This window comes from Lemur catta, chromosome 2 (genome assembly GCF_020740605.2).
Source record: "Lemur catta isolate mLemCat1 chromosome 2, mLemCat1.pri, whole genome shotgun sequence".
NCBI classification, from domain to species: domain Eukaryota; kingdom Metazoa; phylum Chordata; class Mammalia; order Primates; family Lemuridae; genus Lemur; species Lemur catta.
This window is the reverse complement of record NC_059129.1, coordinates 95,011,385-95,023,454: the sequence shown is the minus strand read 5'-3', so window position 1 is coordinate 95,023,454 and position 12,070 is coordinate 95,011,385. Positions and strand designations below refer to the sequence as shown.

The following is a 12,070-nucleotide window of genomic DNA, read 5'->3' as shown; positions in this document are numbered from 1 at the left end:
TTCATAGCACCAGTGTTTGTTTAATTCATTTAGCAATTGTTCTTATATTATCTTGTGATATTTCTTGTATATTGGCCTGTTTTGATATTTCACTTTAAGATTTATTTAACTTTTTGTATATATATTTCTTAACTCCTAGAACAAGAATATTCAGTAAATATTAGATTAAAAATGTTTTAATGTTATGCCTTAATCTTTTCCACTTTGAGTTTTTGTTTTAGTGTTTTATTTGTTTTATGTTTGACATATTCTCATAGCCTGCAGAAATGCAATTATAAAGAAAGTCACCTGTAATAAATATGTGAAGTTTTAAAGGCAGAAGCAAGGTGATAAGAAAGAAGTTTGTTTATCTTTTAAAGATAGATTGTAGACTATGACATTGAATCTTACACAATTACTATATATTGTGGTTAATCTCAATATCCACTTTTAGAACTCAAACCTGATTGCCTTGATATTTTTATATCTTAAAGGAAAAAATATCTAAACATTGTTAAGTTATAAGGCATTTTCATTATATCTTTGAAAACTGAGGAATTTTTTTCAAGTTTCATCAAAGAGCAATTTTTTAAGGACTTAGCTATAAATCCTGGGAAATAGAAGTTTCTGATGGAATTCTTACCACTGAAATTATTTTAAGTACAACAGACCTGCTGGTACCCACTATTGTAAGATCCCTTAAAATCCAGCTGTCAACCAGGTGGTCCTTCTTACAATGGAAAGACTAAAGTATTATTTCTTGTTCATATTTATTTTTGGCAAATGATTCTGCACTTGCCCTAATTGGTTGAAGGCCAAACATATGTCCATAAGTTTAAAACATTGAAACAAATAAGACACATTTACTCACATAAGCCTTGAAAGGAACACACATAGATTTTATAGGAAATTAAAATTATATCTATCAACATGTACATTTTTTCCATCTGCAGATAGTAAAATTATTTTGATACTTTATTATAGTGAAATAAATTGTGTGCACCTGGGAAAAAAACAATTTATTACCTAATTAACTAGATCATAGTTTTATCATTTTCCAATAAATGTTTTCTAACGTAGGGTTCCTTTTTTACTTTTTTCTTTAACGTGGAATGTTAATTTCATTCCAAGTATACCTGACACTTTGTAACAGTCTTTTATTTTAGGTTTATTTTGTTTGATATGATGGTATGTGATTTATTCAGTTTGAGTAGATAAATAAAAGTACAGATCACAAGTGTTAGAAATAATACTAATTATATATATTTGATAACAGAAAAAGTTATATCACACTTAGTTTTTAATAGATTAATGATCAAATAAAAGTCAGTGTGAAGTAATAAAGATAAAAATATGAGACATATTTTTTATCCCTTGATATATCTGGACCTAGCTTGGTAAATGACAGATTATTTTTCAAATGTTATTATAAAATACATAACACTCAATACTTCAGAATGGCACAGAAATTAAACAGGGCTCCTGTTAGGGAAATTTACTGTAATACTTTTTCTAAAGCTTCAGTGGCCAAAAGACAGCACTGGAATGTGAGAAACTAATTTTAGTTTGTTTTAACGCCTCAGAATGTTACAAATTAATCAAGTGCTACTTAAGGTCTAGAACTCATTAACTTTATAAGTTTTGCTTTTCCCATGATAGAGATTAAGTTATAGCATAAAGCTTCTTTGGTCTCTCACATTGAGCCGCTGCCATCCCCACTGTACAAGTGCCCTCTTATCTGCTATTTAGTGAGTTCAATGTAGGCAGTGATATGTGCAGTGACATAGAAGTACTAGTTTTCTGTTACATGACATTTGTATGAGACCAAGCATGAACCCATTCTGGTTGTCTCTTTCCTCTCCTCATGGTAATCTGCTCAGGTAAAGCAGACTCTTAAAAGTTACTGCACCTGGAAGAAAAAGGAAAGGATATATAGATATATGTATGTATAAACACACAAACTGAAACAACGTTTGTTCACATACTTTCAGTAAAAAAAAAGGTCAAAGTAGATTATGAGTATTTAATCATTAATTTCTTATTACAGCAAATCTAAAAAGAAAAGTTGTATAGTCAATGTATTTAAGGTATTCACAAGTATATGTAAGACTTACATGTCAAATAAAACGACTGGAGCCCAAACTAAAGCCAAGTGCCAGCTAATTGCTAAAAGGCATATGTCAACAGTATAGATTTGCCAGATTGTTCTTAGGAGAACAAGCAAGTTATGGGACATGATGGTGTGAATAAACCATTGTGTAAAATGTATATCCCTAATAAACTAAAAGTCAGGATAAATATGCAAGCAAAATGTAATAGCGTAAATACATTTTTTTTATTTTTTTACTTTATGTGGAGTAGCTGAGTTTATGGCATTTGTAGAACAGATTGAGGTTTATAATGAAAAGGAAAACAAAGTGAAAAGTATTGAGTGAACAGCAGGGATCATTTGATGTGATTATGAAAGATGTTTCCTTATTCTGTTTTTATTTTGCAATCTAAAAACAGTAGCAGGGGGTTACAAGCAGAGTTCATCATAGGTTGTCAATCACTGTCATTTAACATTTGCAGGGGAAGATGTCTTTATTCAAGGACAGCTGGGCAAATCAAAGACACCGATTTGCAGTTAGTAGTCTGGCCAGCCTACACTAAATAAACAAGGATAGGGCAGACAAACCAGCCCCTCACATAAAAATATAATGGACTCCACTGACCTCTCTGCCCTCCATTCAGCTTCAATCCCAGTTGCATAAAAGCTTCACTACCCACTTTCAATTTCCTTTAATTACCTACATGATGTAGATAAGAAAATGAACCTCACTTATAGTCAGTGATCACACACAGGAAATTAACTGGACAAGTTGTTTAAAATTAGAGGAGTAATTTGGAGGTAAATAGAGTGTCCTACCAAAGAAGTGGCTAGAAAGGGTTTTTGCTTGCCTGTTTGTTTTTAACCAGAGTTTTTGATTATTTTATTAGCACTCTTTGCTGATCCTGGGATTGCTGCTTTTCTGATCAATCTGAACTAAGTAAAAAAATCTCCTTTGTACGTATTCTGAAACATCCAGAATAAAGTACTTGAGAGACATAAGAGCTAAGTAAAGTGGTGAAGCAAGCATGTCACATTCTAAAGAGCTTAGAAAAACTGTGAATTGGAATTCCAAGAATAAATGACCATGGTTTTCACAGGAGGGTCTGGCAGAGCAATTGAGGATTAAATAGCAGTTGTCTTCAGTCAGTCTTCATTTTAAATCTCCTTCTCGAGTCCATAATCAAACTGCCACCACCACCAAAAAAAAACAAAAACCAACCACTGATAATATCTTTTATTCATTCTAGTTGATCTGAAATAAACAATATTTTATGTTCTATTTTTGTGGTTCATAGCACTTGAGTTTTAGTTAGAAAACACCATAGGATTTCAGAGTAATGTAACTACCCACACTACTTTTCCTTCAGGAAAGTTGCATCAGCTATATAGTGTAAATGATTCTTTTTCCCTGTCCTTCCAGTATTTTGAGTTAGTTCCAGTGGGGTGCACTGAAAAGAACATATTTCCTTATCACACACTGATGTACTTTTGGGGAACTTTAATTAATATGGATTTAAAAGAAATCTAATTGGAGATTGGAGACTAAAGCTCATAGTATCAAATCTGTAGTTCAAGAGGAACTTGAATATTTTACCTTTAATTTGACTGTCTATATTATGAGCACATTGTCTTTCAAAGAATCAATACTATTTTCAGTGATACAATTACATAAAAATTGTGTAGTTTGAATAAAATGAATATATAGCTGCTAGTAAAGCGTAAGTTTAAAAAAATCCTTGTTTCCTTGAATATTTTAAAAATCATGGTATTTTTTTAAAGTAGCTTAATTAAATTTTATTTTAGATATTGAAAGATGCTTACATAATTAAAAACAAAGATTTGCATCTGAAAACTGTAGAACAAAACTCAAATAATTGAATCTTAAACTCAGTTAACATACTATATGGTATCAGGTGTGGGTATTATTATTATAATAATGTTGTCTAACATTTACAGCAAGTCTTACCATGTTTAGCTGTTTTATAAACACTATCACATTGAATCCTCGCACCAAAACCCTATTTAAGACAAGGAATTTGGGACTCAGGGTAGTACAATTACTCTCAGAAGGTCACATAGCTTGTAAATGGCGGAGCTGAAGATCCACCTGTTGTATCAATTCCCAGATCCCACGTTGTCTCCACCACCTCGTATCACACCATACCCACCCTAGGGATCTATAACATCTCTAGGGAGATAAATTACTTACTGTCACATTTTCTGGATTCCCTTTAATTCGAACACTGGAAGCAGAGAAGGAAGAATCCTCAAAGGAAGTAATAGCTTTTGATGAGAACTGTTAATTATACATAATTTTTAGCTTCAGAACTAACACTGATTTGATATTTTATAAACATTTATAAACCAAATGTCAACTCCATTGAAGATCTCAAAAGTGTTGTCTCTGTCAAATTTAATAATGAAAAAGACCTTTCTTCCCAAAAGCATATATTTAATAATAAAATCAAAGTAGGCACTTTTGGATTATGTGTCACTATCAATTATTTGTATAGATATATTAATAACTTATATTTGAAAAGTAATATTAAACTTTCTTAAGAACATTCTCCCCTAAGAGTCAGTCTTCCCTTTTCAAATCAAATTTGAACCTTAACCTAGTTCCCTTTCCCTCTTTATCTTTTAACAAAATAATTTTTACTGTCTTTCAGCTCAGTCATAGCTTCTTCAAATATACCTTTGTGACCCACTGTTAGTATGTGTACCTCTCCCTCATTGTACTTATCCAGCTGCCATTTTATATTTATCTGTGGTTAATTTTGATTGTGGTCTGGCTCCCCCACTAGACTACAGAGCTTCATAAGGCCAGGAGGTCATGTCACTTTTTGTTCACCATTGTGTATACCCATCAATAATATATGCTGAATCAATATTTAATAAACAAATTACCCAGCACACAAAGACATTACTAAGACCTTGCAATTATTAAAATACTTTTAATTTTTATTACAGTGTTTTGCAAAGAAATTAAGGAACCTTTAGTTCAGAAAGATTGCTTCATACGTTTAGAAGAGGCATCACGGAATTGAATTTTTTAGGAAGGTTACTGTCTTTGGGTAACCTACATTAAAGGTCTGATAGCCCCTTTATTAAACTTAGAGCGATGCCTCTACCACAAAGCACTTTCTCCAACCTAAAATGTACTCAGCTGTTAGCAGACTCATTTGATACTGATACTGCTGGCAGTGAGCAAATTCACAATCCTAGTGAAGAAGGGGATTAAAGCAATAAATCGGATAATTCAAGCAGAATTGGCATGGTTTGGAGAACAGTGGAGTCACATCTTATATGGAGTTGAGATTCTAAAGTTAAGGAAATATAACAAAAAGCATCTATGATCAAAGTTACCTGAGAATAACGCCACAGATACAATAAGCATGATTGTATGTAGTCTGCCATATTCAGATATGCTGCTTCTCAGTGAGTTCAACACCACTAGTTTTTCTTCCAGCATTGGAGCAAATCATTGCTTTTTTAGCGCTAAATGAAGTCATTTGCTTACATTTACAAGTCATGCTTAATGAAAAATAAAATGTACGTCTTTTTGAATACTAGAATCATACTCATCTCAGAAAAATATTCACACTTTCAATAATATTCATTTTCTCTCTCTCTTTGTCCCTCTCTCTTCCCTTCCCCCTCTCTGCCCTTCCCCCTCCCTTACTCCTTTCCCTCTCCTTCTCTTTCCTCCCTCTCTCTTCCCTCCCCCTCTCCCTGCCCCTTTCTCCCTCCCTCTTTCTCTGTGAGGGGAAAGGGAGTATATAGTGTATAGAATTAAATTTGAATAAGATCATACAGAGGAAAGTGGATTACTTAGATAAATATAATTAATTCATGTTTTCAGTCAAATTCTTTCTATTTTTTTTATTTTAATTGAACTTTTCATAAAATTTTTAAGTCCCATCCTATTTCCTACTATTTAAAACCTGGAGCACCAATTCAACTTACGGTATTAAAATAGCTGTTTAGTTTTCTTATAAAGTATCAAAAAAGGGGTGTATTTTATGAACAGTGGAAAGAAATATAAAATATGAATAAATTTTTAGACAGTGAAACAGATTTATAGCTGATTTCTTCTCCCTCCACTACCTCCACCCAAGGATCTGGATTATTGCCCTCTCTTTAAGTGTACTTTGCATGCTTGACAGAAAGCTCCTGCTCACTGAGTGTTCCCTACTTCTCTGCTATTAATAGCATCATCATTCTTCTCATCCCTGAAGCTTAAACCTTAGGCCCTCCTTATCTGATTTTATGGATCTCCTCACACTATGTTTGTTTGTTTGTTTGTTTGTTTTTGCCCTGGTATACAAGGAATTCCTCTCCTCTTCTACAAATTGTTCTAAGCTTAGGAAAAAATGCTATCTCTTTTAAGAAACTTTCTAATACAGCCAGTTTTCTTCGGTGCTCTTCTCTAAATAACAGTACTTTATTCTACACTTAAAATAATTATTCACTATATAAATTGTTCCCCCAAATATGATTTTAATTTCCGTGAAGGAAAATATCACATTTTAGATTTCTGAGCCATTTTGTTCTCTATCTGCTGTTAAGTCTCTCTTAAACCATTGGCAAGGCTGGGAAGATAGGTGGACTTGCTGATGGAGATTTGGATTAGACACGTTGAGATGGGTCAGCCAGCAGGTGACAGGGCTTCAGTCCCGATTCACCTGAAATCCAGAAATAATAGCCTTGTCATGTATAGCTGGTCCCTCTTTTTTGGCAGATGACTTCAAAGAAAAAAGGAAAGAGCTAAAATGATGTATAAAAAGAAAACCAATATGGCACATAGAGTCAAAACATTATCAACTGCTAATGTGTCAGCATGCATTTCTTACATCAAACAGTCCCAAAAGGTGAAATGCTACTAAAGTCATCATGGATGTTGAAACTGTATTATTTGGGGCATAAATATTTCAGATTGTTATGTCCTTCTGATTGATTGACTCCTTTATCGTTATGAAATCACCAAATATAAACAAATCTGTCTATATATGCGCGTGTGTGTGTGTGTGTGTGTGTGTATTAACATATTAGTGTATGTTTGATGTAGGCACCATATACGATCAGCGTTTTGTATCTGTGGGTTCTGCATTCATGATTTCAACCAAGTGCAGATCAAAAATATTTGGGAAAAAAGGATGGTTGTGTTTGTACTGAACATATACAGCAGTTTTTTTCTTGTCATTATTCCCTAAACAATACAGTATAACAACTATTTACATAGTGTTTACATCATATTAGATATTATAAGTAACCTAGAAATTATTTAAAGTATACAGGAAGACTTACATAGGTTATATGAAAATAATATACATTTTATATAAGGGACTTGAGCATCCATGGAATTTGATATTCACAGGGTTCCTGGAACCAATCTCCCATAGATACAGAGGGATGACTGTAGTTGTGTTGTCATGCTTTATTATGCAAACAGTGTCTGACTTCAAGACCATTTACACTGAATGTGATTGTTGATATGCTTAGGTTTAAGTGTATAATCTTGCCATTTGTTTTCCAGAGATCTTTGTTATTAATTTCTAATTTAATTTCATTATGGTATGAAAACATACTTTACAGGCCCCATCTGTTCTTTATTCTTTTTTTTTTTATTTTTGCCTTCTTTTGGATTATTTCTTCTATGTTGACTTATTACCTATAACTCTTGTGTTTTGATATTTTAGTGACTACTTTAAGAATTATAGTATACACTTTTAACTTATCACAGTTTATCTTCAAATGATATTATACCACTTCACGTATCATAAGAGAACCTCACAATATTATACCTCTATTTCTCCCCTACTAGGGGTTATGCTATTGTGTTATGACAACAATATTTTACTTTTGCATGTTATATACTCCATAATGCATTCCTTATTATTTTTGTTTGAACAGTCACTTGTCATTCAATGATACTTAAGTGATAATAACAAATTCTTTTATGTTTATCCATGTAATTACCATTTCCAGTTCTCTCCATTTCTTTGTGTCGATCCATATTTTCGTTTGACATGATTTGTCTTCTCACTAAACAATGACTTTAGCATACAGCAGGTCCACCAAATTACTTCAGCTTTTCTATGTCTGAAGATTCATTTTTGAAGGATTTTTTTTTTTACTGGATATAGCATTCTATATTGACAGTGTTTTGTTTCAGTACATTAAAGACATTGCTCCGCTGTTGCCTTATTTCATTGTTTCTGATGAAAAATCTGCTGTAATCCTTATCTTTGTTTCTCTGTACATAATATGGTTTTTCCTCTGGCCACTTTTCATATTTTCTCTTGATCAGGGTTTTGGTTTTTGGTTTTTTATTTTTTTTGAAATGGGGGTCTTGCATCATTGCCCAAGCTGGTCTCAAACTCTTGGGCCCAAATGATTCTCCCTCTCAGCCCCCCAAGTAGCTAGGATTACAGGCGTGTGCCACTGCAGCTGGCTATCAGGGATTTTGAACAGTTTAACTGTAATGAGTTATGATGGTGGAGTTTTCTTCATTTTTCGTTGCTTGGGGTTCATCGAACATCTTGAATCTATAGACCAAATTGAAAATTTTACGGCCGTCATTTTTTTCAAATTTTTTTCTGCTCTTCCTCCTCTGATGTACATTAGGCCACTTGAAGTCTCACAGCTTGCTGTGCTGTATTCACTTTTCTTTAATTGTTTTTTATCTTTGTGTTTCATTTTAATGTTTGTGTCGATGTCTTTAAGTTTACTTATCTCTTCTACTTCAATATGTATTGTTTTGTTAATAAAATTCAATGTTTTTATCTCAGACATTGTAGTTCTCATCTCTAGAAATTTGAATTGAGTGGTTGTCTCAAACTTTTTTGAACATATAAACTACAGCTATTTTAATGTCCTTGTCCACTAATTTTAAGGCCTATGTCAGTTATAGGTCAGTTCATATTGATTGAATATTCTCCTCATTACAGATCCTGTCTTCCTGATTTTTTTGCATTGTCGGTACTCACTAATTGGAGGCCATACATTGTGAATTTTACCTTCTTGAATGCTGTATATTTTTGTATTCTTATAAATCTTCTTGAGCTTTGTTGATTTACCTGGAAGCAGTTTTGATCCTTTTAAGTATTGCTCTTATGATTTGTTAGGCAGGTCCAGAGTAGTATTCATTGTAGAGCCAATTATTCCCCAGTACCTTCCTTCTCTACCCTATGGCCTGTGAATTATGAGTTTCTTTGGTCTGTATGGTGGGAACAGGCCCTATTCCTGGCACTGGTTAAGTGCTGGACAAGAGTCCCAGTAATCCTTTTCCATGATTCTTGCCCCAGCTTTCCTCACATGCATGCACTCTTCAGTACCCTGCTGAAGATTCAAGGAGGAGCCACTGCAGATCTCTGGCATGCACTCTCTCTCTTGCTCTTTAGAACAGCTCTCTCCTTTAGTACTCTGTTATGCAAACTTTAGCCACCTTCATGTCCCTGGACTGTCATCTTCATCTCCTCAACACAGGGAGTCCTCCAGGTCCACCCGGATTCCCCTACTCTGCACCCACAGCATAGAAACACGCCATGAAGTCAGCTGAGGTGATAGCAGGGCTCACCTAATTTGTTTTCTGTGTCTCAAGGATCACTGTTTTTCAGAGCCTTATGTTTAGCATCTTGAAGACCACTGATTCATATGTTTTATCATTTTTTTTTGGAGGGGGGCAGTTTAGTCCCTATTTGAATATTAACATATCCAATTAAGGTTATGGCTGATATAGGACTTCCATATCAACAGTGGGCTGAATCTCAAATAACTACATATTTGGAAAAATAAGATTTTTCTTTCACAGCAAACACTAATATCAGTTGATTTTTTAATGGAACAGTCTAGTTCAGTTTAGTAGGTTCATTTGATACTTAATTGACTGATATCATGGAGGGTGATTTTCACTTCTGAACTCTACAAAACCCAAGGTGAAAATATCAAAACATAACATTTATTCTAGAACAATGTAATTGTGATCTAATTGATAATAATAAATTTTTAAGTCAATGGTCCTGCTCCCCAGCCTTTTCTCACCTTGCCAATCCTATCCTTAGCCCTGTCTTATTTCTTTCTTTCATTCTCCAGATATTAAGTTAAACATCACTTTTTCTAAAAAGCTTTCCCTGAACCTCTGAAATAAGTAGATCCCACAAATTAAATGTCCCTGCAGCACTCTGTACTTACCATGTTGTAACATTCGTTACACTTTATGGAATTTGTTTATCTTCCCTCCTGGGCTCTCGGTTTCTGGTTCACTGTTGTGGCCCCACTGTCATGCATAGTATGTGATGCCTAGTAGGCCCTCTATTATTTTTGTTGACTGTGTAAATATAAAAAAATTTCATGAATTTCAGCTATATCGTATGTTACTAGCTTTTGCTTGTATATCAATGATAGTATTGAACAAAGTGAAATCTAAGGAATATGGTTATTTTATGATTTTTCTAAGTCATGTTTTAAATGTCAGTAGTTAAAGCTAAGAAGGACATTAATTATTATACTTCTGATCTATCAGATTAACATATATGTGTGGCTTTTTTGTTTTTCAGGACGCAGAAGAATATACAGATTTGCCTGTAAGACACAATGAAGATCATATGAATAGTGAACTGGCAAAGTGTCTTCCCATTGAACCAAATCCTCATTCATTTGACAGCCCTCACACCAAAGCACATCTCCTGCTGCAGGCACATCTCAGCCGGGCCATGCTGCCCTGCCCAGATTATGACACTGATACCAAAACCGTCTTGGACCAAGCTCTCAGAGTATGTCAGGTATGAAAGTCATTTCTAATACCTACATATTCTGCCTTCATTTCTGTTCTTTTTTTCCTGTTTTAGGATAAAATATTCTTGCATTTAACAATTTATTGTAGCATTGTTGAGAAATACCTTGTGAATGAAATCAAGAATTTCCAAAGGAAAAGCAAATATAAATGCAATAAGATGATAGTTTCAGTCTCCCATTCAACCAAAATTTATTGAAGGCAAACTATTATATGTACCAGATACTTTTCTAGGCACTGCGCATATAGTTATGAGCAAGACAGAAAAGTCCCTGCTGTTGCGGACTTTCACTTAAGATGAGGAAGACTGACAATTAAAAATACAAGTCAAGTGGTAATAACTGCTATTTTTTAAAAGTAATAGAGTGCAGTGAAAAAAATAAAGATAAAGATGGAGGGTACTGTTTTGTACTATTCTTTATATGGTATTCAGGGACTATCTCACTGATGAAGTGACATTTTAAAAAGAATTAAAGAAGAGGGAGAGCCATAGAGTTTCTGGAGGGGTGTATTCCAAACACTAAGAAAAGTAAGTGCCAACCCTCTTATGTAGGCACTTATTTGGTATATTCAAGGGATATGAAAGAGGCTATTGTAAAAAAGATGGAAAGATATGATTAGATATGAGATCAGAGAGATAGGAGTGGAGACTGTAGAGAAAGTAGATCAGGTCATGTAGGGAGTTTGTAAACCATGGTAAGAATTTTGGATTTTACTCTGTGAGGGAAACCACTAGAACATTGTTTCACTAGTGGTTATATAGTTATATCTATCATATTTTTCACATTAATTAAAACTGTGAAATTCTCAAATATGTATTACTTCATTTAAAGATAACATAGACTCATGTGTTAACATGAATAATATGATTTTTCATGAAAAATAACTATTTTCCAAAACAGTAAAAAATTATTGATAAGTATGGCATTGTTTAACATTTTGCAAATATCTTTAATATCCAGCTTAATAGAAGTCAGCTAGATTTATATATCTCTCCTTGCAATCAACACAAAATGTCTGTAATAATATATGATATTTCAGTTGAAGTATATGAAGAAAGCCCAGCCTAAAAGACATATGTAGTTTTAAAAGGCAAGAGTTTGGATTTTTTTGTTGTCATTTTTTTTTTTTTTTTTTTTTTTTGAGACAGTCTTACTCTATTGCCTGGGCTAGAGTGCAGTGGCATTATCATAGCTCACTGTAAC

At 33.6% G+C, this 12,070-nt stretch overlaps 1 protein-coding gene across 4 annotated transcripts in view; it reads left to right on the top strand.

The window, feature by feature from the left end:
• Positions 1 to 12,070, top strand: part of ASCC3 (activating signal cointegrator 1 complex subunit 3) — a 307,070-nt gene that overhangs the window by 267,866 nt on the left and 27,134 nt on the right. For all 4 annotated transcript variants that reach the window (XM_045544081.1, XM_045544080.1, XM_045544082.1 and 1 more), the window contains one exon: positions 10,630 to 10,854. In XM_045544081.1, coding sequence (XP_045400037.1) covers positions 10,630 to 10,854 — 225 coding nt within the window. The remainder of the gene's footprint in view (positions 1 to 10,629; positions 10,855 to 12,070) is intronic.